At 43.9% G+C, this 24,255-nt stretch overlaps 2 protein-coding genes across 2 annotated transcripts in view; one reads left to right on the forward strand and one right to left on the reverse strand.

The window, feature by feature from the left end:
* Positions 1 to 5,274, reverse strand: part of LOC110492545 (leucine-rich repeat and transmembrane domain-containing protein 1) — a 7,210-nt gene extending 1,936 nt beyond the window's left edge. The window contains exons 1-3 of the mRNA XM_021566949.2: positions 4,788 to 5,274; positions 2,570 to 2,960; positions 2,260 to 2,465 (exon numbers count right to left, since the gene is read on the reverse strand). Of these exons, the coding sequence (XP_021422624.2) occupies positions 2,260 to 2,465; positions 2,570 to 2,960; positions 4,788 to 4,794 (604 nt within the window). The 5' untranslated portion in view covers positions 4,795 to 5,274. The remainder of the gene's footprint in view (positions 1 to 2,259; positions 2,466 to 2,569; positions 2,961 to 4,787) is intronic.
* Positions 1 to 24,255, forward strand: part of cacna2d3a (calcium channel, voltage-dependent, alpha 2/delta subunit 3a) — a 313,742-nt gene that overhangs the window by 263,656 nt on the left and 25,831 nt on the right. The window contains exons 27-30 of the mRNA XM_036947559.1: positions 15,233 to 15,294; positions 15,405 to 15,449; positions 16,403 to 16,465; positions 23,138 to 23,208. Of these exons, the coding sequence (XP_036803454.1) occupies positions 15,233 to 15,294; positions 15,405 to 15,449; positions 16,403 to 16,465; positions 23,138 to 23,208 (241 nt within the window). The remainder of the gene's footprint in view (positions 1 to 15,232; positions 15,295 to 15,404; positions 15,450 to 16,402; positions 16,466 to 23,137; positions 23,209 to 24,255) is intronic.

Consider the following 24,255-nt stretch of genomic DNA (forward strand, 5'->3'; position numbering starts at 1 on the left):
TAATCACAGTTGCTAGCACTGACCTGAATAAGGCTACCTGAGATCTGAGATAGTAATTACCAGAGGAACTTAATTTATTTTTTAGATGAAATGACCCGAGTTAACGTGTGTCCTGATTCTGTTAATGACTGAACATTCAAATATGAGGCAGTAAAGAGCATGGTAGACAAGTTAATAGTCAGGATATAACCTTCTCTCTCTCTCTCTCTCTCTCTCTCTCTCTCTCTCTCTCTCTCTCTTCCTCCCCCTCTCTCTCTCTCCTACTCACTCTCTCTCTCTCTCTCTCTCTCTCTCTCTCTCTCGCTCTCTCAATTCAATTCAATTCAATTCAAGGGCTTTATTGGCATGGGAAACATGTGTTAACATTGCCAAAGCAAGCGAGGTAGATAATATGCAAAAGTGAAATAAACAATAAAAATTAACAGTAAACATTACACATACAGACGTTTCAAAACAATAAAGACATTACAAATGTCACATTATATATATATGGGTTGTATTTACAATGGTGTTTGTTTTTCACTGGTTGCCCTTTTCTCGTGGCAACAGGTCACAAATCTTGCTGCTGTGATGGCACACTGTAGAATTTCACCCAGTAGATATGGGAGTTGATCAAAATTTGATATTTTTTTCGAATTCTTTGTTGATCTGTGTAATCTGAGGGAAATATGTGTCTCTAATATGGTCATACATCGGGCAGGAGGTTAGGAAGTGCAGCTCAGTTTCCACCTCATTTTGTGGGCAGTGAGCACATAGCATGTCTTCTCTCTCTCTCTCTCTCTCTCTCTCTCTCTCTCTCTCTCTCTCTCTATCCTGCTCTCTCTCTCTCTCTCTCTCTCTCTCTCTCTCTCTCTCTCTCTCTCTCTCTCTCTCTCTCTGTAGATGTACTCATTATATTATAATAATAATAATATAATAATATAATAATTATATTATTATAACTTTCAGATTGGATGGCCTTTACAAAGGGAAATTAGTTGTATGTAGGTTGAGTGTGTGACAGCATTTGTACTTAGCCACACATGTCCTCTGATGAGTGTGTTGTGTTTGTGTGTTTAGCTTTCTGACAGGGATGGTCAGCAGTTTTTTCCTTATGATTACATTCATTCGTTAGGCCTGATCTTAATTCATCTGCATCTGAGAGATGGCGATGATGCGTTCTGAACTGATTGTAGGAACTCATAGCCATGCTCATCTTTTTATTCCTCTGTTTATAATGCATCTGTCCATTAGCTCAGCAGACTGACAGGTACATTCATCCCGCCCCCACACACGTTAACACTACAGTCACACATTCACACTACACCAGCCATTACATGAGGAGGAATAACCAAACAAAGTTCCCCTCTCTCCTCCTCCCCTCTGTTCTCTCACTCTTTGTATTTGAGGTGCATGTGCCAGTGGTTAGCATGCTCATACTGATGTAGGATCTTGATTTGAGCCAGTTTGCTACAGTAGGAAATCATCCTGCAGCAACTGGAAATGTGAATTATTATGTGGATTGTAATAATAGTTGTTTTCGTATGGGTTGATACATTTTTTCAGAAAGAAAAATCAAGTCTGACATTTCAAAGTGGAAATTTCAAACTTCAAAATACTTTTTAAACCTCAAATACACGAGGAGTTTTACAATTCCTTCATTGCATAAAAGCTTTCCTGTAACAGGGTTATCAAATTATGATCCTACGTCTGTATTCAGCCACATTCCTGTTGCTGGGTCCAGACTGTGGCACCACAGGGATCAGCTGTGACATTACATTACCCACACATTACTTATCTGATAAAAATAACATGATAAACCACACACACATTCACATGGGTGCACACACACTCTCTTTGCTAATTGGACGACAGTTTTAGCTTAATCCGCAATGTGGCACTGGAGGAGGGGTATTACATGTTTTGATTACAGATTTGCATAATGGGGTTTTTGGCTCAGAGTGGGTGTGGGTCTGTGTACCGTATGTATGTGCACATGCATTGTCCCTGTCCTCATTCTCAGTAGAGGTCAACAGCATGTTTTGTAAGCAGTGAGGGATGGTGACATGTGTTGCCAGCTTTGAGGATAGCTGGTAAAACTCTGGAACTGTGAAACTGTACCTATGCCATTGGTTGTAACTAGTTCACAGGCTGCTTAAACCCCATCCACATGACTCAACTGGCCCCCATCCGTCCATCCATCCATCCATCCATCCATCCATCCATCCGTCCATCCATCCATCCATCCATCCGTCCATCCATCCATCCATCCGTCCTCACCTCTGAAGAGGAAGGTCTCCAGCCACAGTTTGAGGCCTATGACCTGGCAGTCACACCTCCAGGGGTTCCCTTTCAGGCTTAGATGACCCAGGCCCTCCAGGTTCTCCAGTAGGGACTTGTCCAGCCGCTGCAGCCTGTTGTGGGCTAGCCCTAGCTGGGACAGGTTCCTCAGGCTCTCCCCCATAGCACCAGGCAGACCCGTCAGACTGGGCACAGAACAGAGACGGAGGAGGTCAATGATACAACCGGTGGAGGTGGGAGAGTGATTGGGTACAAGATATTTATCATCTCATAGAGATTGTATGGGTACCTGTTGTGGGACAGATCTAGGTGTGATAGAGATCGTATTGGCCCTAGCAGTCTTCTGTCCAGTTCTCTCAGGGCGTTACTGGCCAGACTGAGACGTTGTAGCCCTCTCAGACCGAGTAGTGTAGAGGGAGACACAGACGTGATGGAGTTATTGGATAGGTCCAAAACACGCAGCAGGGGCGTGTCTCGGAATGCCATGGAAACCAGCCCTCGGATACGGTTGTCTTGGAGATGGAGTTCTAGAGTGTCGGGTTGGAGATGGCGAGGGATGTCATATAAGCCCCGCCCTCGGCAATCGACGACTTTCGTCCGGCCGTCACAGACACAACCCTTAGGACAGGAGAGGGATAGAGGGAGGAGGAGGGAGAGGAGGATAGATACTGCTACAACAGCTGGAGAGAGAGAGAGAGAGAGAGAGAGAGAGAGAGAGAGAGAGAGAGAGAGAGAGAGAGAGAGATCAGATACACACCTATTCACACAAACAACTTTACAGTCACACTTTATAGTCAATTGTGAAACAACCATAAATATTTAACTTTAAATCTGAAGGTTTCTTTAGTTCAAAGAAGAGGTACATATCTTCTTCCCAAGGTCTGACACACACACACACACACACACACACACACACACACACACACACACACACACACAACCACACACACACACACACAACCACACACACACACACACACACACACACACACACACACACACACACACACACACACAACCACACACACACACACACACACAACCACACACACACACACACACACACACACACACACACACACACACACACAACCACACACACACACACACACACCAGATATTGGGTATTTGATCCTCTGCGGGCCTCATTGAAATAACTTCCTGTGTCTATTTGGTCTGGGACAGTGATATTTATAGTGTCAGGATCTGAGAGGGGATACGGTGGGTAGATGTGATACTCTGAGAGCAGCCTGGCAACACTCCTCATAGACACCAGAGTTGAGTTGTAATAGTATCAGACAAGGTGAAAGGGGAGGTATGAGTGCGATGTCGTGGTCTCTCTCTCCAGCTGTGCAGAGAGTTTGTCAGAGAGGGTAATTATTTGTGAACTTGGAGGAGGGTACCAACCAACGCCTCAGGTAAAGCACAAATGACTCACATGAATGTCATGTACCACATGACTTACCAGTGGTGGAAAAAGTACTTCATTGCCATACTTGAGTAAAATACTACTTGGGTAAAAGTCTAAAAGTATCTGGTTTTAAATGCACTTAAGTACAGTGGTGGAAAAAGTACTACATTTTTGTACTTGAGTAAAAGTACAAAGTATGTTATACATCAAATTCCTTATATTAAGCAAACCAGATGGTACGATTTTCTTGTTTTTTAATGATTTTATGGACCGTCAGGGGCACACTCCAACACTCAGATAATTTACAAACACAGTGTTTGTGTTTAGTGAGTCCGCCAGATCAGAGGCAGAAGGGATGACAACACGTTATATTTATAGGTGTGGGAATTGGACCATATTGCTGTCCTGCCTGAGAATATAAAATGTAGTGAGTACTTTTGGGTGTCAGTGAAAATGTATGGAGTAAAAAGTATATATTGTCTTTAAGAATGTTGTGGAGTAAAAAGTACAAATTGTCTTTAAGAATGTCGTGGAGTAAAAAGTACATATTGTCTTTAAGAATGTCGTGGAGTAAAAAGTACATATTGTCTTTAAGAATGTCGTGGAGTAAAAAGTACATATTGTCTTTAAGAATGTCGTGGAGTAAAAAGTACATATTGTCTTTAAGAATGTCGTGGAGTAAAAAGTACATATTGTCTTTAAGAATGTCGTGGAGTAAAAAGTTAAAAGTTGTTAAAAATATAAATAGTAAAGTACTGAACAAAAAACATCTTCAGTACTTCTTCAACATATTTTAACTTAGTTACTTTACGCCACTTACTCAACACACACACACACACACACACACACACACACACACACACACACACACACACACACACACACACACACACACACACACACACACACACACAGACACACACACACACAACACACAGAAAGACATAATGACAATGTGACGATAATATTGCCACGACATAGTTATTAGACAGAATCATACTGTTGAGTTATTGAGTTGTCAGATTTCCTCTAACAGTAGCCCTGCTGACGCTCCAGTGTTCCATGTATCTGTTATCTGTTCCACTCGTTCTCTTACCTGTCATATTAGCTTCTTGTCCCCTGGCCAGGTCAGTCGTTCTTGGGTGAGCGGAGAGCGGCGGAGGTGGCTGAAAGCTGGTTACTGATCCTTTAGCAGTCCAGTTAGAGCCTGATTAGAAGTCCGTGTAGCTTCTTGTTCAGTTCTGGTTAGCTTCCAATTAGCAATCTGTTAGCAATCCATGAGCTGTCCAGTTAGCCTTCTCGTTGAGGTTCGATCCTTAGCCGTCGGATAGCATGCATTAGCAGCCACAGCTACGTTGGTAAGTTGTAAAGGTTTGGTATGGTAGAGCAATGCCCAGTGGGAGGGAGGAATAGATGGGGTCAGGGATCAGCGACAGAAGCACTCAGTGCCCTCAGGACCCCAAGCCCTGACTCTGTGGGTGGTAAACCCCATCAGAGCAGAGAGATCAGAACAGAGCAGTAGCCTCCACTGCCAGCTAGCAAGCATGGGAATAACAGCACTGGACTGACTCTCTCTCTATATATATATATATGTATCTCTCTCTCTCTCTCTCTCTCTCTCTCTCTCTCTCTGGATCTGTCTCATTGGCCAGCTTGGTTGTTCACTCACATGTCTGGTTATTCTCTCTCGCTCTCTCTCTCTCTCACTCTATCTCTTCCTCTCTCTGTCTTCTCTCTTCCTCTCTCACTCACTATCCCTTCTTCAAAAACATATCCGTATTATATATTGATTTCTATATCACTCGTTACTCTTTCTCAATCTAATCCTCTCCTCTCTCTCTCAATGCAATTCAATTAAATTCAATCGGCATTATTGGCATGGGAAACATATGTAAACATTTTCAAAGCAAGTGAGGTAGATAATATACAATAGTGAAATAAACAATACAAATTATCTCGCTCTCTTGCTCTCTCGCTCTTTCTCTCTCTCTCTCCAGTGAAGCATGTTGTGTTGAGGATGACGGTGTGTCATCTCACAGTGGACAGCTGTGCCTTTTTTAAAACACTGTACGCTCACACACACACAAACACACATACACACCTACATACTTATACACGCAGTCATACATGCTTGTTCGTCTGGCTCTGATGACATTACGCTTGAGCCGCAGGCAGAAAGGCTTGCCGAACATGCCCTCAGCCACAACACACACACACACACGCACAAGCAAACTTACACACCCATACACACACAGCATGGATGTTAAGCTTTTGTGATATGCGTGTGTAAGAGGAGTTTGCATGTAAAAGGATTGTAAAAGATTGCCTCTCTTGCTCAGATGAAGCATAGGAAGGCAGGCAGGAGATAGAGAAGGAGAGAGAAAGACACAGATTGAGCTAAATGAGGAAATCATTTTGAATGATGGGTGTTATTTAAGCACAAAAGCTGATGACCCTCCCTCCCTCCCTCCCACATTTCATCCCTCCTTCATCCATCTCTCATCCCTTCATCTTGTAACAGGGTTCACAGCGTTTCTCATGCTGCTCACAAGCTCTTTATATAACAAGCTTATAATTAGTGAATTTATTTCAGCAGATGCTTCACTACAACAGCCAGAGGTCGGCTTCAGTGAGGTTATCACACACACGCAGGTACACACGCGCGCACACACTCACACAAACGCAAACACACACACGCACACATGCACACACACACACACACAATGTTGCAGTCGGTTATGGATAGCCCCGCAGTGTCCAAATGATTTGGATTGAATATGGATAGACACCACATGAATGTAATTCTCTGGATTTTGAAGTTTAGCAATTACATCTGGTCGTCTGAAGCTCAGTTGGTAGAGCATGACACATGCAATGCCTGGATAGAGGGTTTACTTCCTGGGACCACCCGTAGGTAAAAGCTATGCACTGTAAGTCACTAGTCTGCTAGATGGCATACAGTATATACTGTATGTGTTAGCAATACTATTTCACAGGTCAGATATAGTGGTGGAAATGTTTTAAAATGAAAAGACTACATTTGTCAACAACACTTGGATGTGCTGCTGATATGTTCTTACTAGAGCTCTCGTTAGTTTAATGAGATATGAGGGATGTCAGGAAATATTTTAAGTTACTGATTAGTGTTGTGTCAAGCTGTGTTTTGTTTTCATGTACACATCTTACTATTGGCATAAATAATAAAACTGCTTCTGCACGACCCCTAATAATTAAATACAGCCCTAGTTACTAAAAAGGTGATGACGATGAAGAAGATGGTGGTGAGGAAGATGATGATGAGGAAGATTATTATGATGATGGCGTTGATGAAAATGCTGAAGATGACGATGAGGAAGATGATGATGATGATGATTTGAGGGGGTGAAAAGCGGATATTTGAATCGAGCATGATCAAGTAAAAACCCACATTCTCTAAAGCTGGAGTCATTTCTCTGTGAGAGACAGAATCCATACCCCCTCTGACTGCATACCCCCTCTGACTGCATAATAAATACCCCCTCTGACTACATAATAAATACCCCCTCTGACTACATAATAAATACCCCCTCTGACTACATAATAAATACCCCCTCTGACTACATAATAAATACCCCCTCTGACTGCATACTGCATACCCCCTCTGACTGCATACTCCCTCTGACTGCATAATAAATACCCCCTCTGACTGCATACCCCCTCTGACTGCATACCCCCTCTGACTGCATACTCCCTCTGACTGCATAATAAATACCCCCTCTGACTGCATACCCCCTCTGACTGCATACCCCCTCTGACTGCATACCCCCTCTGACTGCATAATAAATACCCCCTCTGACTACATAATAAATACCCCCTCTGACTACATAATAAATACCCCCTCTGACTACATAATAAATACCCCCTCTGACTACATAATAAATACCCCCTCTGACTACATAATAAATACCCCCTCTGACTACATAATAAATACCCACTCTGACTACATAATAAATACCCCCTCTGACTACATAATAAATACCCCCTCTGACTACATAATAAATACCCCCTCTGACTACATAATAAATACCCACTCTGACTACATAATAAATACCCCCTCTGACTACATAATAAATACCCCCTCTGACTACATAATAAATACCCCCTCTGACTGCATAATAAATACCCCCTCTGACTGCATAATAAATACCCCCTCTGACTACATAATAAATACCCCCTCTGACTACATAATAAATACCCACTCTGACTACATAATAAATACCCCATCTGACTACATAATAAATACCCCCTCTGACTACATAATAAATACCCACTCTGACTACATAATAAATACCCCCTCTGACTACATAATAAATACCCCCTCTGACTACATAATAAATACCCCCTCTGACTACATAATAAATACCCCCTCTGACTGCATAATAAATACCCACTCTGACTGCATAATAAATACCCCCTCTGACTGCATAATAAATACCCCCTCTGACTACATAATAAATACCCCCTCTGACTGCATAATAAATACCCCCTCTGACTACATAATAAATACCCCCTCTGACTACATAATAAATACCCCCTCTGACTACATAATAAATACCCCCTCTGACTGCATAATAAATACCCCCTCTGACTGCATAATAAATACCCCCTCTGACTACATAATAAATACCCCCTCTGACTACATAATAAATACCCACTCTGACTACATAATAAATACCCCCTCTGACTACATAATAAATACCCCCTCTGACTACATAATAAATACCCCCTCTGACTACATAATAAATACCCCCTCTGACTACATAATAAATACCCCCTCTGACTGCATACCCCCTCTGACTGCATAATAAATACCCCCTCTGACTGCATAATAAATACCCCCTCTGACTGCATAATAAATACCCCCTCTGACTGCATAATAAATACCCCCTCTGACTGCATAATAAATACCCCCTCTGACTGCATACTGCATACCCCCTCTGACTGCATAATAAATACCCCCTCTGACTGCATAATAAATACCCCCTCTGACTGCATAATAAATACCCCCTCTGACTGCATACCCCCTCTGACTGCATAATAAATACCCCCTCTGACTGCATAATAAATACCCCCTCTGACTGCATACTGCATACCCCCTCTGACTACATAATAAATACCCTCTCTGACTGCATACTGCATACCCCTCTGACTACATAATAAATACCCCCTCTGACTACATAATAAATACCCCCTCTGACTGCATACCCCCTCTGACTGCATAATAAATACCCCATCTGACTGCATAATAAATACCCCCTCTGACTGCATACTACATACTGCATACCCCCTCTTTCTGCATAATAAATATCCCATCTGACTACATAATAAATACCCCCTCTGACTGCATAATAAATACCCCATCTGACTGCATACTGCATACCCCCTCTGACTGCATACTGCATACTGCATACCCCCTCTGACTGCATAATAAATACCCCCTCTGACTGCGTAATAAATACCCCCTCTGACTGCATACTGCATACCCCCTCTGACTACATAATAAATACCCCCTCTGACTGCATAATAAATACCCCCTCTGACTGCATACTACATACCCCCTCTGACTACATAATAAATACCCCCTCTGACTGCATACTGCATACCCCCTCTGACTACATAATAAATACCCCCTCTGACTGCATACCCCCTCTGACTGCATAATAAATACCCCATCTGACTGCATAATAAATACCCCCTCTGACTGCATACTGCATACTGCATACCCCCTCTGACTGCATAATAAATACCCCATCTGACTACATAATAAATACCCCCTCTGACTGCATAATAAATACCCCATCTGACTGCATACTGCATACCCCCTCTGACTGCATACTGCATACCCCCTCTGACTGCATAATAAATACCCCCTCTGACTGCATAATAAATACCCCCTCTGACTGCATACTGCATACCCCCTCTGACTGCATAATAAATACCCCCTCTGACTGCATAATAAATACCCCCTCTGACTGCATACTGCATACCCCCTCTGACTACATAATAAATACCCCCTCTGACTGCATACTGCATACCCCCTCTGACTACATAATAAATACCCCCTCTGACTACATAATAAATACCCCCTCTGACTGCATAATAAATACCCCATCTGACTGCATAATAAATACCCCCTCTGACTGCATAATAAATACCCACTCTGACTGCATAATAAATACCCCATCTGACTGCATAATAAATACCCCCTCTGACTGCATAATAAATACCCCATCTGACTACATAATAAATACCCCCTCTGACTGCATAATAAATACCCCATCTGACTGCATACTGCATACCCCCTCTGACTGCATACTGCATACTGCATACCCCCTCTGACTGCATAATAAATACCCCCTCTGACTGCATAATAAATACCCCCTCTGACTGCATACTGCATACCCCCTCTGACTACATAATAAATACCCCCTCTGACTGCATACTGCATACCCCCTCTGACTGCATACCCCCTCTGACTGCATAATAAATACCCCATCTGACTGCATAATAAATACCCCCTCTGACTGCATAATAAATACCCCCTCTGACTGCATAATAAATACCCCCTCTCTGCATAATAAATACCCCCTCTGACTACATAATAAATACCCCCTCTGACTACATAATAAATACCCCCTCTGACTGCATAATAAATACCCCCTCTGACTGCATAATAAATACCCCCTCTGATTGCATAATAAATACCCCCTCTGACTGCATAATAAATACCCCCTCTGACTACATAATAAATACGCCCTCTGACTACATAATAAATACCCCCTCTGACTACATAATAAATACCCCATCTGACTACATAATAAATACCCCATCTGACTGCATACTGCATACCCCCTCTGACTGCATAATAAATACCCCATCTGACTACATAATAAATACCCCCTCTGACTGCATACCCCCTCTGACTGCATACCCCCTCTGACTGCATACTGCATACCCCCTTGACTGCATACTGCATACCCCTTCTGAATGCATACCCACTCTGACTGCATACTGCATACCCCCTCTGACTGCATAATAAATACCCCCTCTGACTGCATACCCCCTCTGACTGCATACTGCATACCCCCTCTGACTGCATACTGCATACCCTCTCTGATTGCATACTGCATACCCCCTCTGACTGCATACTGCATACTCCCTCTGACTGCATACTGCATACCCCCTCTGACTGCATAATAAATACCCCCTCTGACTGCATACTGCATACTGCATACCCCCTCTGACTGCATACCCCCTCTGACTGCATACCCCCTCTGACTGCATAATAAATACCCCCTCTGACTACATAATAAATACCCCATCTGACTACATAATAAATACCCCCTCTGACTGCATAATAAATACCCCCTCTGACTGCATACCCCCTCTGACTGCATACTGCATACCCCCTCTGACTGCATACTGCATACTGCATACCCCCTCTGACTGCACTGCAGGGGAGCTATAAAAGAGATTAAAATTACTTAATCCCCATACACACCTTCCATGACCCACTTACAGCGCGCGCACACACACACACACACACACACACACACACACACACAATATAAAAACACTGACAGGACTATCATTTTATCACAACCAAATAAAGTTGACCGGCAGCTGATTCAAACCCTCTCAGTGCATGGCAACTCTCAGTAGACACCATGTACAGTAGGAGGCTTGGATACTGTGAGACTGTTGCCGTCTTTCAGCTGAATATCCTCTGTATGTTATTTCACTAGTGATCTTGTGTTTTCTGAACTGATTTCTCATGTGCTGGGATTGTAGTGAAGATACGCTCTAAGGCAAACTCACCACTTTGCTTTTAAATCACTGCTTCTCTCTGACAGCACAGTGTGTGTTTGTGTGTTTGCATGTGTGTGTGTGTGTGTGTGAGAGAGAGAAAGAGAGCGAGAGAGAGAGAGAGAGAGAGAGAGTGGCATGCAGGGCTTATATATGCCCCTGTGCAGTGAGCTACATACATATGACACAGGCACTAACATTCTTAGATTTGTTAGAGTCATAATCATGGGACGTTCTGAACCAGGATGTCATGTTCCCTGTAGTTGGTTTGAATAAGCTTGTAATGTTCCCTATAGCTGTTTTGAACCAGGTTGTCTTGATCCCTGTAGCTGTTTTGAACCAGGTTGTCTTGATCCCTGTAGCTGTTTTGAATAAGGTTGTCATGTTCCCTGTAGCTGTATGGAACCAGGTTGTCATGTTCCCTGTACCTGACTGATCTGTTTACCATTTTGGTAGGCTAGGAATCTGACTGGTTTAATGTTGGGCCCTCTCTACTGTCTCTCTAAACACACACACACACACACACACACACACACACACACACACACACACACACACACACACACACACACACACACACACACACACACACACACACACACACACACACACACACACACACACACACACACACACACACACACACACACACACACACACACACACACACACACACACACACACACACACACACACACACACACACACACACACACACACACACACACACACACACACACACACACACACACACACACACACACACACACACACACACACACACACACACACACACACACACACACACACACACACACACACACACACACACACACACACACACACACACACACACACACACACACACACACACACACACACACACACACACACACACACACACACACACACACACACACACACACACACACACACACACACACACACACACACACACACACACACACACACACACACACACACACACACACACACACACACACACACACACACACACACACACACACACACACACACACACACACACACACACACACACACACACACACACACACACACACACACACACACACACACACACACACACACACACACACACACACACACACACACACACACACACACACACACACACACACACACACACACACACAGAGGAAAGTGGAAATCCCTAAGCCGTCCAAATGAATTTTCTATTCAAATAACATCAGATTAGTTGTCTGTTTTCCTTTCTTTTTTCCCTGCCACAAGTCATCTCATCTACTATGTCATGTCACGCCATTCATTCATTCATTCATTCATCTTCTTTTTTTTCACGTGAAGTACTCATTTGTCATTATTCTGTTTTTTCAGTCTTCAGTGATTAGCCCCACCATGTTGCTCAGTGTGGGTGTTTGTATTATTGCTGCCCAACATCTTAAATTAGACCCTTCCCACCCCGCTTCTGACCCAGTCGCTGAAAGACTATGCTTCTGACGAGATAAACTGCACCTGTTCCTCTTTGCTGGGTCTGTGTGTGTGTGTGTGTGTGTGTGTGTGTGTGTGTGTGTGTGTGTGTGTGTGTGTGACATCCCTTCCACATGCCTCCAGCCATATTGTGAGTCAGTTTGACTCTGGCGTGTTCACAGGAGCATGAGAAGAGCACAAAAATACAAACCTGACCTAGATCCACACACGCACACACACGCGCACACACAGACACACAGACACACACACACACACATACACACACACACACACACACACACACACAGACACACACACACACCTACAGACATGGATGGTCACATTTTGTTTCCTGGTTAAAAATCTTGACAGCCATTAATGACATGATGTATGAGGTAACAGAATGTTTTTTCTCAGATCGTGAAATACCTTTTGCTTGTGTGAGTGAGCATGTTAAGTGTGTGTTATAGAAACCATGCTTACAGAACCGTATGTGGCTAGCGATCCTCCATCTTGACGCTCCTCCTCCCTCCCTCTCTGGTCAAATATCAGGGTGAAACATAGCTTTTCTCTGGTTACAAAGCCTCCTGTTAACATGGCAGTCTCCTGTGATGTTATGAACACCTGAGGAGAACAGCAGGAGTGGGTCAGGGGTGGGGGTGTAACAGCAGAGAAAGAAGGGCAGGATGGTGGAGTGAGGGAGGGGCTGTGGTAAATCCATAGATCCTGCCTTGGCTGTCTCTGAGACAGCTCACACATTCCATGTTCCATGCCAGGGATTTGATTCCCGGCTGGAATTCTGTCCAGATCTGTGTGTCTAGCTACCCGCTGTGTGTCTAGCTACCGGCTGTGTGTCTAGCTACCGGCTGTGTGTCTAGCTACTCGCTGTGTGTCTTGCTACCGGCTGTGTGTCTAGCTACCCGCTGTGTGTCTAGCTACCCGCTGTGTGTCTAGCTACCCGCTGTGTGTCTAGCTACCGGCTGTGTGTCTAGCTACCGGCTGTGTGTCTAGCTACCCGCTGTGTGTCTAGCTACCCGCTGTGTGGCTAGCTACCCGCTGTGTGTCTAGCTACCCGCTGTGTGTCTAGCTACCCGCTGTGTGTCTAGCTACCAGCTGTGTGTCTAGCTACCCGCTGTGTGTCTAGCTACCCGCTGTGTGTCTAGCTACCCGCTGTGTGTCTAGCTACCCGCTGTGTGAGCAGCTCTATACTTCCAGTATGTTATCTACAATCTTAGAAAAAAAGAGTTCCAAAAGGGTTCTTATTCTGTCCCCATAAGGGAACACTTTGTGTAAAGGATTTTACATGGAACTCAAAAGGGTTCTACCTGGAACCAAAGGGTTCTTCAAGGGGTTCTCATATGGGGACAACCAAAGAAGCCTTTTAGGTTCTAGATAGCACCTTTTTTTAGGGGGAAAAAGACGTGGGGGCAGGCAGACACGTGGGATGGATTTAGTGTGGACACGGAGAGACAGAGGGTTTGGTTTGAGTCATGGCCATGGCCATGGGTAAATGTTGCTTTTGGACATTGGTTCATAGAGACTGTCGTGTTGACACATACACGCATGGACACACACACACACACACACACACACACACACACACGTGCAGACACACACACACACACACACACACACACTGCTTTGCATGTTCACAGATAGACAGGCCCTAACAGGCTTTTCACAGTGAGATATCACAGCCTAAAGCTGTCTTTCTACCAAGGTTACTGACATTAACTAACCTCAACACTATCCCACTGTCCCATGGCCATATTGGTGTCTCAGAAAACATTTCACTCTTCTAAGTCAGTGCCTGACCCAATTTAAAGCCACACTCCTCAATCTTGGATCCCCCCCAGAGTGAGTCATAAACATTAGTGTTTTAGCAAATACATAGGAGTTCCTGCTGTTCTTTGAAGCTGCTCCGGTGTTTGTAATGTCCCTTCTGCAGGGAGGTGTGCAGTTGTGACATCGCTGTCCAACAAATCATACACACACACACGCGCGCACAGACACACACACATACGCACACACGATCGCGCACACACACACACACACACACACACACACACACACACACACACACACACACACACATACACACACACAGAGAGAGAAAAAAAATGCACAAACACACACACACAGAATCACAATGAAACACACAGACAGGAGAGTATACAGACACAGTTCTGGGGCCATAATGTCAACGTGGTGCTGTCTCCTCTCTTCCAGCTGTGGGGATCCAGATGAAGCTGGAGTTTTTCCAAAGGAAGTTCTGGACAGCCAGCCGACAGGTAAACACACACACGCACATAAGCACCCAAACTTAGGCAACAATGATAACAACACATGATGCTTGTGTAAATAGAAAGTGTGTATCTCACATTATTGTATTGTGTTGCAGTGTGCAGCGTTGGATGGGAGATGTTCTATAAGCTGTGATAATGAGGTGAGTTGGATGACTTCACTCTACTAGAACTTCACTTACTGTAAACATGTTATTCTTCCTCTCCCTTCCTCTTCATACTCCTCCTCTCTCCTCATCCTCCTCCTTTCTCCTCATCCTTCTCCTCTCTCCTCGCCCTCCTCTTCTCTCCTATCTCATCATCCTTATCCTCCTCATCTCTCCTCACCCTCCTCTTTTCTCCTATCTCCTCATCCTCCTTATCCTCCTCATCTCTCCTCATCCTCCTCATCTCTCATTATCCTCCTCTCTCATCCTCCTCCTTTCTCCTCATCCTTCTCCTCTCTCCTCGCCCTCCTCTTCTCTCCTATCTCATCTTCCTTATCCTCCTCATCTCTCCTCATCCTCCTATTTTCTCCTATCTCCTCATCCTCCTTATCCTCCTCCTTTCTCCTCATCCTTCACCTCTCTCCTCGCCCTCCTCTTCTCTCCTATCTCATCCTCCTTATCCTCCTCATCTCTCCTCATCCTCCTCTTTTCTCCTATCTCCTCATCCTCCTTATCCTCCTCATCTCTCCTCATCCTCCTCATCTCTCATTATCCTCCTCTCTCATCCTCCTCCTTTCTCCTCATCCTTCTCCTCTCTCCTCGCCCTCCTCTTCTCTCCTATCTCATCTTCCTTATCCTCCTCATCTCTCCTCATCCTCCTCTTTTCTCCTATCTCCTCATCCTCCTTATCCTCCTCATCTCTCCTCATCCTCCTCTTTTCTCCTATCTCCTCATCCTCCTTATCCTCCTCATCTCTCCTCATCCTTCTCATCTCTCATTATCCTCCTCCTCTCTCCTCTCTCCTCACTCCTCATCCTCCTCCTCTCTCCTCTGTCTCCTCTTCCTCTCCTTCTGCTATATTTACTTGATGATGACATCCCCTTCTCTCTTCTCTGTCCTCCTCATCTCTCCTCTCTCCTCCTCCTCTCCCCTCTCTGCCTCCTCTTCAGAACATCAACTGTTACCTGATAGACAACAATGGCTTCATCCTGGTTGCAGAGGACTACTCTCTGGTAAGATGTTAAATCTCACACTGCACTGTCTCTCTGTCTGTGTGTATGTCTGGAGAGATGATGGATCACAGATAAGGTGGGCTCTTATCCCACTGTACTGTTGTCTGTATGTCTTAAAGGAAAACTCCACCCAAAAAGTATATTTTGGTGTTTGTTTCATTAGTCTATTGTTGACATAGTCCCAAAAATGTTTTGCATGTCAGCATGTTTTCAAGATATACTGTATAACTTTCAAAATACAGAAATACAGCCGGTGTGCTGCGTTTCGCATCATATGATGTTACAGTTTTTAACAATCACTTTGGCACTAATTACAGAACCTTGTGGTCATTTTTCAAAACTAGACACAAATCTCAAAACGGTCATCACTTGTAACACAGGCTGTCCAATGTTCAAAACATTGCATTGTGCATTCATATCTTTGAAGAAACCTTGCACTTGCAGAATCATTGGTTCAAATAACACATTTATCATGAAATACCATAGGAAGATTCATTTAGATCACCCACACACAAGATACTGAAAGTTTCACTGTGTAGTTGTTCGTACAATCATTAAATATTGTAGTACAAGATATGTGAAACATTGTCTCATTATGGTACTACATACAGTGCCTTGCGAAAGTATTCGGCCCCCTTGAACTTTGCGACCTTTTGCCACATTTCAGGCTTCAAACATAAAGATATAAAACTGTATTTTTTTTGTGAAGAATCAACAACAAGTGGGACACAATCATGAAGTGGAACGACATTTATTGGATATTTCAAACTTTTTTAACAAATCAAAAACTGAAAAATTGGGCGTGCAAAATTATTCAGCCCCTTTACTTTCAGTGCAGCAAACTTTCTCCAGAAGTTCAGTGAGGATCTCTGAATGATCCAATGTTGACCTAAATGACTAATGATGATAAATACAATCCACCTGTGTGTAATCAAGTCTCCGTATAAATGCACCTGCACTGTGATAGTCTCAGAGGTCCGTTAAAAGCGCAGAGAGCATCATGAAGAACAAGGAACACACCAGGCAGGTCCGAGATACTGTTGTGAAGAAGTTTAAAGCCGGATTTGGATACAAAAAGATTTCCCAAGCTTTAAACATCCCAAGGAGCACTGTGCAAGCGATAATATTGAAATGGAAGGAGTATCAGACCACTGCAAATCTACCAAGACCTGGCCGTCCCTCTAAACTTTCAGCTCATACAAGGAGAAGACTGATCAGAGATGCAGCCAAGAGGCCCATGATCATTCTGGATGAACTGCAGAGATCTACAGCTGAGGTGGGAGACTCTGTCCATAGGACAACAATCAGTCGTATATTGCACAAATCTGGCTTTTATGGAAGAGTGGCAAGAAGAAAGCCATTTCTTAAAGATATCCATAAAAAGTGTTGTTTAAAGTTTGCCACAAGCCACCTGGGAGACACACCAAACATGTGGAAGAAGGTGCTCTGGTCAGATGAAACCAAAATTGAACTTTTTGGCAACAATGCAAAACGTTATGTTTGGCGTAAAAGCAACACAGCTGAACACACCATCCCCACTGTCAAACATGGTGGTGGCAGCATTATGGTTTGGGCCTGCTTTTCTTCAGCAGGGACAGGGAAGATGGTTAAAATTGATGGGAAGATGGATGGAGCCAAATACAGGACCATTCTGGAAGAAAACCTGATGGAGTCTGCAAAAGACCTGAGACTGGGATGGAGATTTGTCTTCCAACAAGACAATGATCCAAAACATAAAGCAAAATCTACAATGGAATGGTTCAAAAATAAACATATCCAGGTGTTAGAATGGCCAAGGCAAAGTCCAGACCTGAATCCAATCGAGAATCTGTGGAAAGAACTGAAAACTGCTGTTCACAAATGCTCTCCATCCAACCTCACTGAGCTCGAGCTGTTTTGCAAGGAGGAATGGGAAAAAATGTCAGTCTCTCGATGTGCAACACTGATAGAGACATACCCCAAGCGACTTACAGCTGTAATCGCAGCAAAAGGTGGCGCTACAAAGTATTAATTTAAGGGGGCTGAATCATTTTGCACGCCCAATTTTTCAGTTTTTGATTTGTTAAAAAAGTTTTAAATATCCAATAAATGTCGTTCCACTTCATGATTGTGTCCCACTTGTTGTTGATTCTTCACAAAAAAATACAGTTTTATATCTTTATGTTTGACGCCTGAAATGTGGCAAAAGGTCGCAAAGGCACTGTATAAATGCATCACTGTAAAATGACTATTAGAGAGAATACTACAGACACAGTGGAATCACTGAACAAAACCTGAAGTGTATTGACAAAATAAAATAAAATCACAACATAGGTTTCTTTAAATCAAAGCAAAAATAATTACCTACAAAAAATACAAAAATGACAGTAAAATGTCAACTGCTGTGTTCCTCACCTGACTTACTGTAAAACATCACTGCAGTGTTCCTCACCTGACTTACTGTAAAACATCACTGCAGTGTTCCTCACCTGACTTACTGTAAAACATCACTGCAGTATTCCTCACCTAGCTTACTGTAAAACATCACTGCTGTGTTCCTCACCTGACTTACTGTAAAACATCACTGCAGTGTTCCTCACCTGACTTACTGTAAAACATCACTGCAGTGTTCCTCACCTGACCTACTGTAAAACATCACTGCAGTGTTCCTCACCTGACTTACTGTAAAACATCACTGCAGTGTTCCTCACCTGGCTTACTGTAAAACATCACTGCAGTGTTCCTCACCTGGCTTACTGTAAAACATCACTGCAGTGTTCCTCACCTGGCTTACTGTAAAACATCACTGCAGTATTCCTCACCTGGCTTACTGTAAAACATCACTGCTGTGTTCCTCACCTGACTTACTGTAAAACATCACTGCAGTGTTCCTCACCTGGCTTACTGTAAAACATCACTGCAGTGTTCCTCACCTGGCTTACTGTAAAACATCACTGCAGTGTTCCTCACCTGGCTTACTGTAAAACATCACTGCAGTGTTCCTCACCTGGCTTACTGTAAAACATCACTGCAGTGTTCCTCACCTGGCTTACTGTAAAACATCACTGCAGTGTTCCTCACCTGGCTTACTGTAAAACATCACTGCAGTATTCCTCACCTGGCTTACTGTAAAACATCACTGCTGTGTTCCTCACCTGACTTACTGTAAAACATCACTGCAGTGTTCCTCACCTGGCTTACTGTAAAACATCACTGCAGTGTTCCTCACCTGGCTTACTGTAAAACATCACTGCAGTGTTCCTCACCTGGCTTACTGTAAAACATCACTGCAGTGTTCCTCACCTGGCTTACTGTAAAAAGCAAAACAAAGGCTTAATTACTGGGCTATATTTCCTACAACCCTGTCTTGTGGATTTGGCCACGGGTTCTCATCCACACCACTATGGATGTTTTCATTAGCCAAACATCTTGGGAAGAATCTTTGGGCATGGCGAATCCAGGCCTGACACTGGTCTGCCATGATGTCATAGCATGCGTTATCCATGGCCTGGAGAAGGGTGGCTTGTTCGTGAGGGCTCCTATCATATACCTTCCACTTCCATGTGGAGAAAAAATTCTCAATAATGTTAAGGAAAGGAGAGTATGGGGGTAAGTACAGGGTGGTAAATTGTGGATGGGCCTGAAACCATGCTTGCACCATTTGAGCATGATGGAACCTGACATTATCCCACACAATGACATAGGTCACACCATCAGCTTTACAGACCTGATTTAGCTCATCAAGGAAGGTTACAAGGAGAGCTGCATTATATGATCCAATACGAGGTCTGCGTCTCACCACACCATCTTCCGATATAGCCGCACACATGTTGTTGGACTCACGTTGTCCAGGTACTTGGATGGTTGCCCGCTGGCCAATGAAATTCCAACCACTCCTCCTTGTCTTGGTCAGGTTGAAGCCTGCCTCATCCAAAAAGAGGAATTTGTGATGGTTTTCATCAGCATCCATCACCTTCTTAAAATATATTTTGGAAAGACAATTACTGACTAAAATGATATAGAATTTTTGGTGAATTCTTCACAACAGGAATCTTGAAACTGAACATACCTGAACATACTCAGTCCTCAGTTACTTTACTCTGTCTGCATTTCTTTCAAAAGGCACACAGTATAGTTGTTTTGGAGACACCTGGTGCCTTTTCAGCATGCGTGCAACAGTCGGCAAACTTATGGCTTCCACATTGTTGAACATGTCTTCATGGCCAAGATGTGCTGTCGAATTTCTGTAAGGCGAATATAATTTCTGGCCCGAACCAAATTGACCACAGCCCGCTCTTGTTGGTCAGTCAGAATTTTGCCTCTGCCTCCCCTATTTGGCAGAGTCTCCATTCTGCAGGTGAAAATTACAGTAAGAACACATTTAGTCACATCACCTACTCTGTGGTACACATTGGCATACAGTATACAGTCATTTGACAATTGAGAGTAGCCTAATGTTTATTGCATGCTGAAGACTTACCGGTTCTCATTGCAGAAAGTTCTGATGATTGAGGCCACGGTTGATCTTCGGAGGTTTGGTTGAATCATTGCAGCTGCCTCAGTCATTGTCATGCCATGATTTACGACATAGTACGACTATTGCTTGGGTTTCATTGGACACTCTTTGCTGTTGCTGCCGCTGTCTTGGTCCGTGGCCTTGTCCTCTACCACGTTCCCCCATACCTCTCAAACGAGGCCCACGACAACCTCTCAGAAGGGGTGCTTGGTCTGTGGACTTGTCCTCTATCACGTTCCCCCACACCTCTCAAACGAGGCCCACGACAACCTCTCAGAAGGGGTGCTTGGTCCGTGGCCTTGTCCTCTACCACGTTCCCCCATACCTCTCAAACGAGGCCCACGACAACCTCTCAGAAGGGGTGCTTGGTCCGTGGCCTTGTCCTCTATCACGTTCCCCCACACCTCTCAAACGAGGCTCACGATCACCTCTCAGAAGGGGTGCTTGGTCCGTGGCCTTGTCCTCTATCACGTTCCCCACACCTCTCAAACGAGGCCCACGACCACCTCTCAGAAGGGGTGCTTGGTCCGTGGCCTTGTCCTCTACCACGTTCCCCCACACCTCTCAAACGAGGCCCACGACAACCTCTCAGAAGGGGTGCTTGGTCCGTGGCCTTGTCCTCTATCACGTTCCCCCACACCTCTCAAACGAGGCTCACGATCACCTCTCAGAAGGGGTGCTTGGTCCGTGGCCTTGTCCTCTACCACGTTCCCCCACACCTCTCAAGCGAGGCCCACGACCACCTCTCAGAAGGGGTGCTTGTCCCCTGCCATTCCGTTGACCACCATGCCTTCCTTGTCTTCCTCCTCCCACTGCTTGACCTCTATTGTGACCTGGATCACCTGCAGGCTCCATGTTATCACTATGTTGTTGTAGGTGGATACCACTGATTTCACTATATACTCGTACCACAATGGGAAATAAATCATCAGTAAAGAGTTGGCAGTATTGGAAAAGCAATTACAAAGGCCTGCATACATACACTCACGGCCAATTTATTAGGTACACCTGCGTGTTAACGCAAATAGCATGCCCCTTTGAACAGCGAATCATGTGGCTGCCTGCAACTCAATATATAGAGTATATAGAGTAGAGAGCTTTAGTTGTTGTTCGACCAAACAGAACGAGCAAGATGCATAATCTAAGCAACTTTGACCGTGGTATGATTGTTGATGCCACACATGGTGATTCCAGCATCTCAGAAACAGCTGCCCTCCTGGCATTTTATGCAATACAGTCTCTAGAGTTTACAGAGAATGGTGCGATAAACAAAACACATTCAGTGAGCGGCAGTTCTGTGGGCAAAAACATCTTGTTAATGAGAGAGGTCAGAGGAGAATGTCCAGACTCATTCAAGCTAACAGAAAGGCCACAAATGCTCAAATAACAGCTGTTTAAAACAGTGTTGTGCAGAAGGGCATCTCTTACTGTAACGTACAACACTGTGAATAATTCAGGCTGTTGTGGAGGCAAAAGGGGGTCCTACCCAGTACTAGATAGTTGTACCTAATAAAGTGGCCGGTGAGTGTACAGTAATGTCAAATCTGAAAACATGGTCTGGAAAAGTGATACATGGGACCATAGAAACAGTGTCTGATAAAGAATGATGATGAAATATTACATCCATAGATAATGTAGTCCAATTGGTTCATGTTCCACGGTAATTGGTGTCAATGGATCTCGTTATCCTGAAACTTTCATGATCTAAACATGGAATATTGATCGTCAGTTTCCATAAAACTATGCATAAAGAGTAATGCAACAGTTACTTATCATTTTGAGCAGTTGTATCAATTGATAGTTAGATCATTGTAATGAAATGAATAGACAGACATCTCAGATGTAATGTGTGAATTGCATTTTGAAATGGTAATACTTTGATATTAAGTTGTGTCATTTTGAACAGGAGATTTTAGTTCAATGAACAAATGATCTTAGCTTTATGAGTATTGTATCCAAGCCATTGGTAAAAGTTTGAAGGTTTAAAAAATCTGCATTTTGATCATCAGTTGTGAGTTTTGTGTCTAGAGTATTGAAAAATGACATCAAGGTTCTGAAATGAGTGCCAAAGTGATTGTAAAAACTGTAATCAATAACATTAGGAGCATTCATAATACACAGACCTACCAAGCAACAATATATGCTAATTGATCCACCAAGTTTTCTCTCTCTCTCAGACAGGGATGTTCTTTGGAGAAGCAGAGGGGGCAGTGATGAATAAACTGCTCCTCATGGGTTCCTTTAAGAGGTGAGTAAGCATGTGTGTGTGTGTGTGTGTGTGTGTGTGTGTGTGTGTGTGTGTGTGTGTGTATGTGTATGTGTATGTGTGTGTGTGTGTGTGTGTGTGTATGTGTGTGTGTGTGTGTATATGTATGTGTGTGTGTGTGTGTGTGTCAGAGAGAGAGGGAGTGCAGTATGAGAGCATGTGTCCCAGAGTGCTGACAGCTCTTAACTCGGCCAATCATGTCAAGCTATTCTGCAGTACCCTATGACCCCTCGGCTCAGTGGATTTCTCCGTTAGGGGATTAGAACAAATCTTTTCCTGAAAAGAAGGAATTAGGAGGACCATGATTCAAACAAACACACACACACACACACACACACACACACACACACAAAGGTGTACATGCGCACATTCATCCCTTTTGCGGACACATACAGGGCCTTCAGAAAGTATTCACACCTCAACAGTTATTGACAAATAGACACACACCCCCGCCCCTCATCTTACCAGACATAGCTGCTCTGTCCTGCCGCTACATGGAGAAGCCACGGAGAAGCCACGGAGAAGCAACGGAGAAGCCACGGAGAAGCAGCAGAGAAGCCACAGAGAAGCCACGGAGAAGCCACAGAGAAGCAACGGAGAAGCCAGCCAGCTGTATATTATCCATGCCGTCTCGGTGAAACATAAGATATTACAGTTTTTAATGTCCCGTTGGTAGGACAGTCTTAATCGTAGATCGTCCAGTATGTTTTCCAATGACTGCACGTTGGCCAATAATAGTGGTGGTTTAGCTATTCGTCTGCAAATTCTTACAGGGTACCCTGCCCTCCTCCCCCTTTTCCTCTGTCTTTTCTTCACACTGATGACAGGATTTGGGCCTAGTCTTGACAAAGCATCATATCGTTTGCGTGGGACTCACTAAAGAAAAACATCTTTGTCCAGTTCAAGGGGAGTTATTGCTGTTCTGATGTCCAGAAGCTCTTTTCGGTCATAAGAAATGTACAAAATGAGATACAAACAATGCGAAAAAAAGAAACAACAGTTGGTTAGTAGCCTGTACAACGGCAGCCA

Source organism: Oncorhynchus mykiss, chromosome 16 (assembly GCF_013265735.2).
Source record: "Oncorhynchus mykiss isolate Arlee chromosome 16, USDA_OmykA_1.1, whole genome shotgun sequence".
Taxonomy (NCBI): domain Eukaryota; kingdom Metazoa; phylum Chordata; class Actinopteri; order Salmoniformes; family Salmonidae; genus Oncorhynchus; species Oncorhynchus mykiss.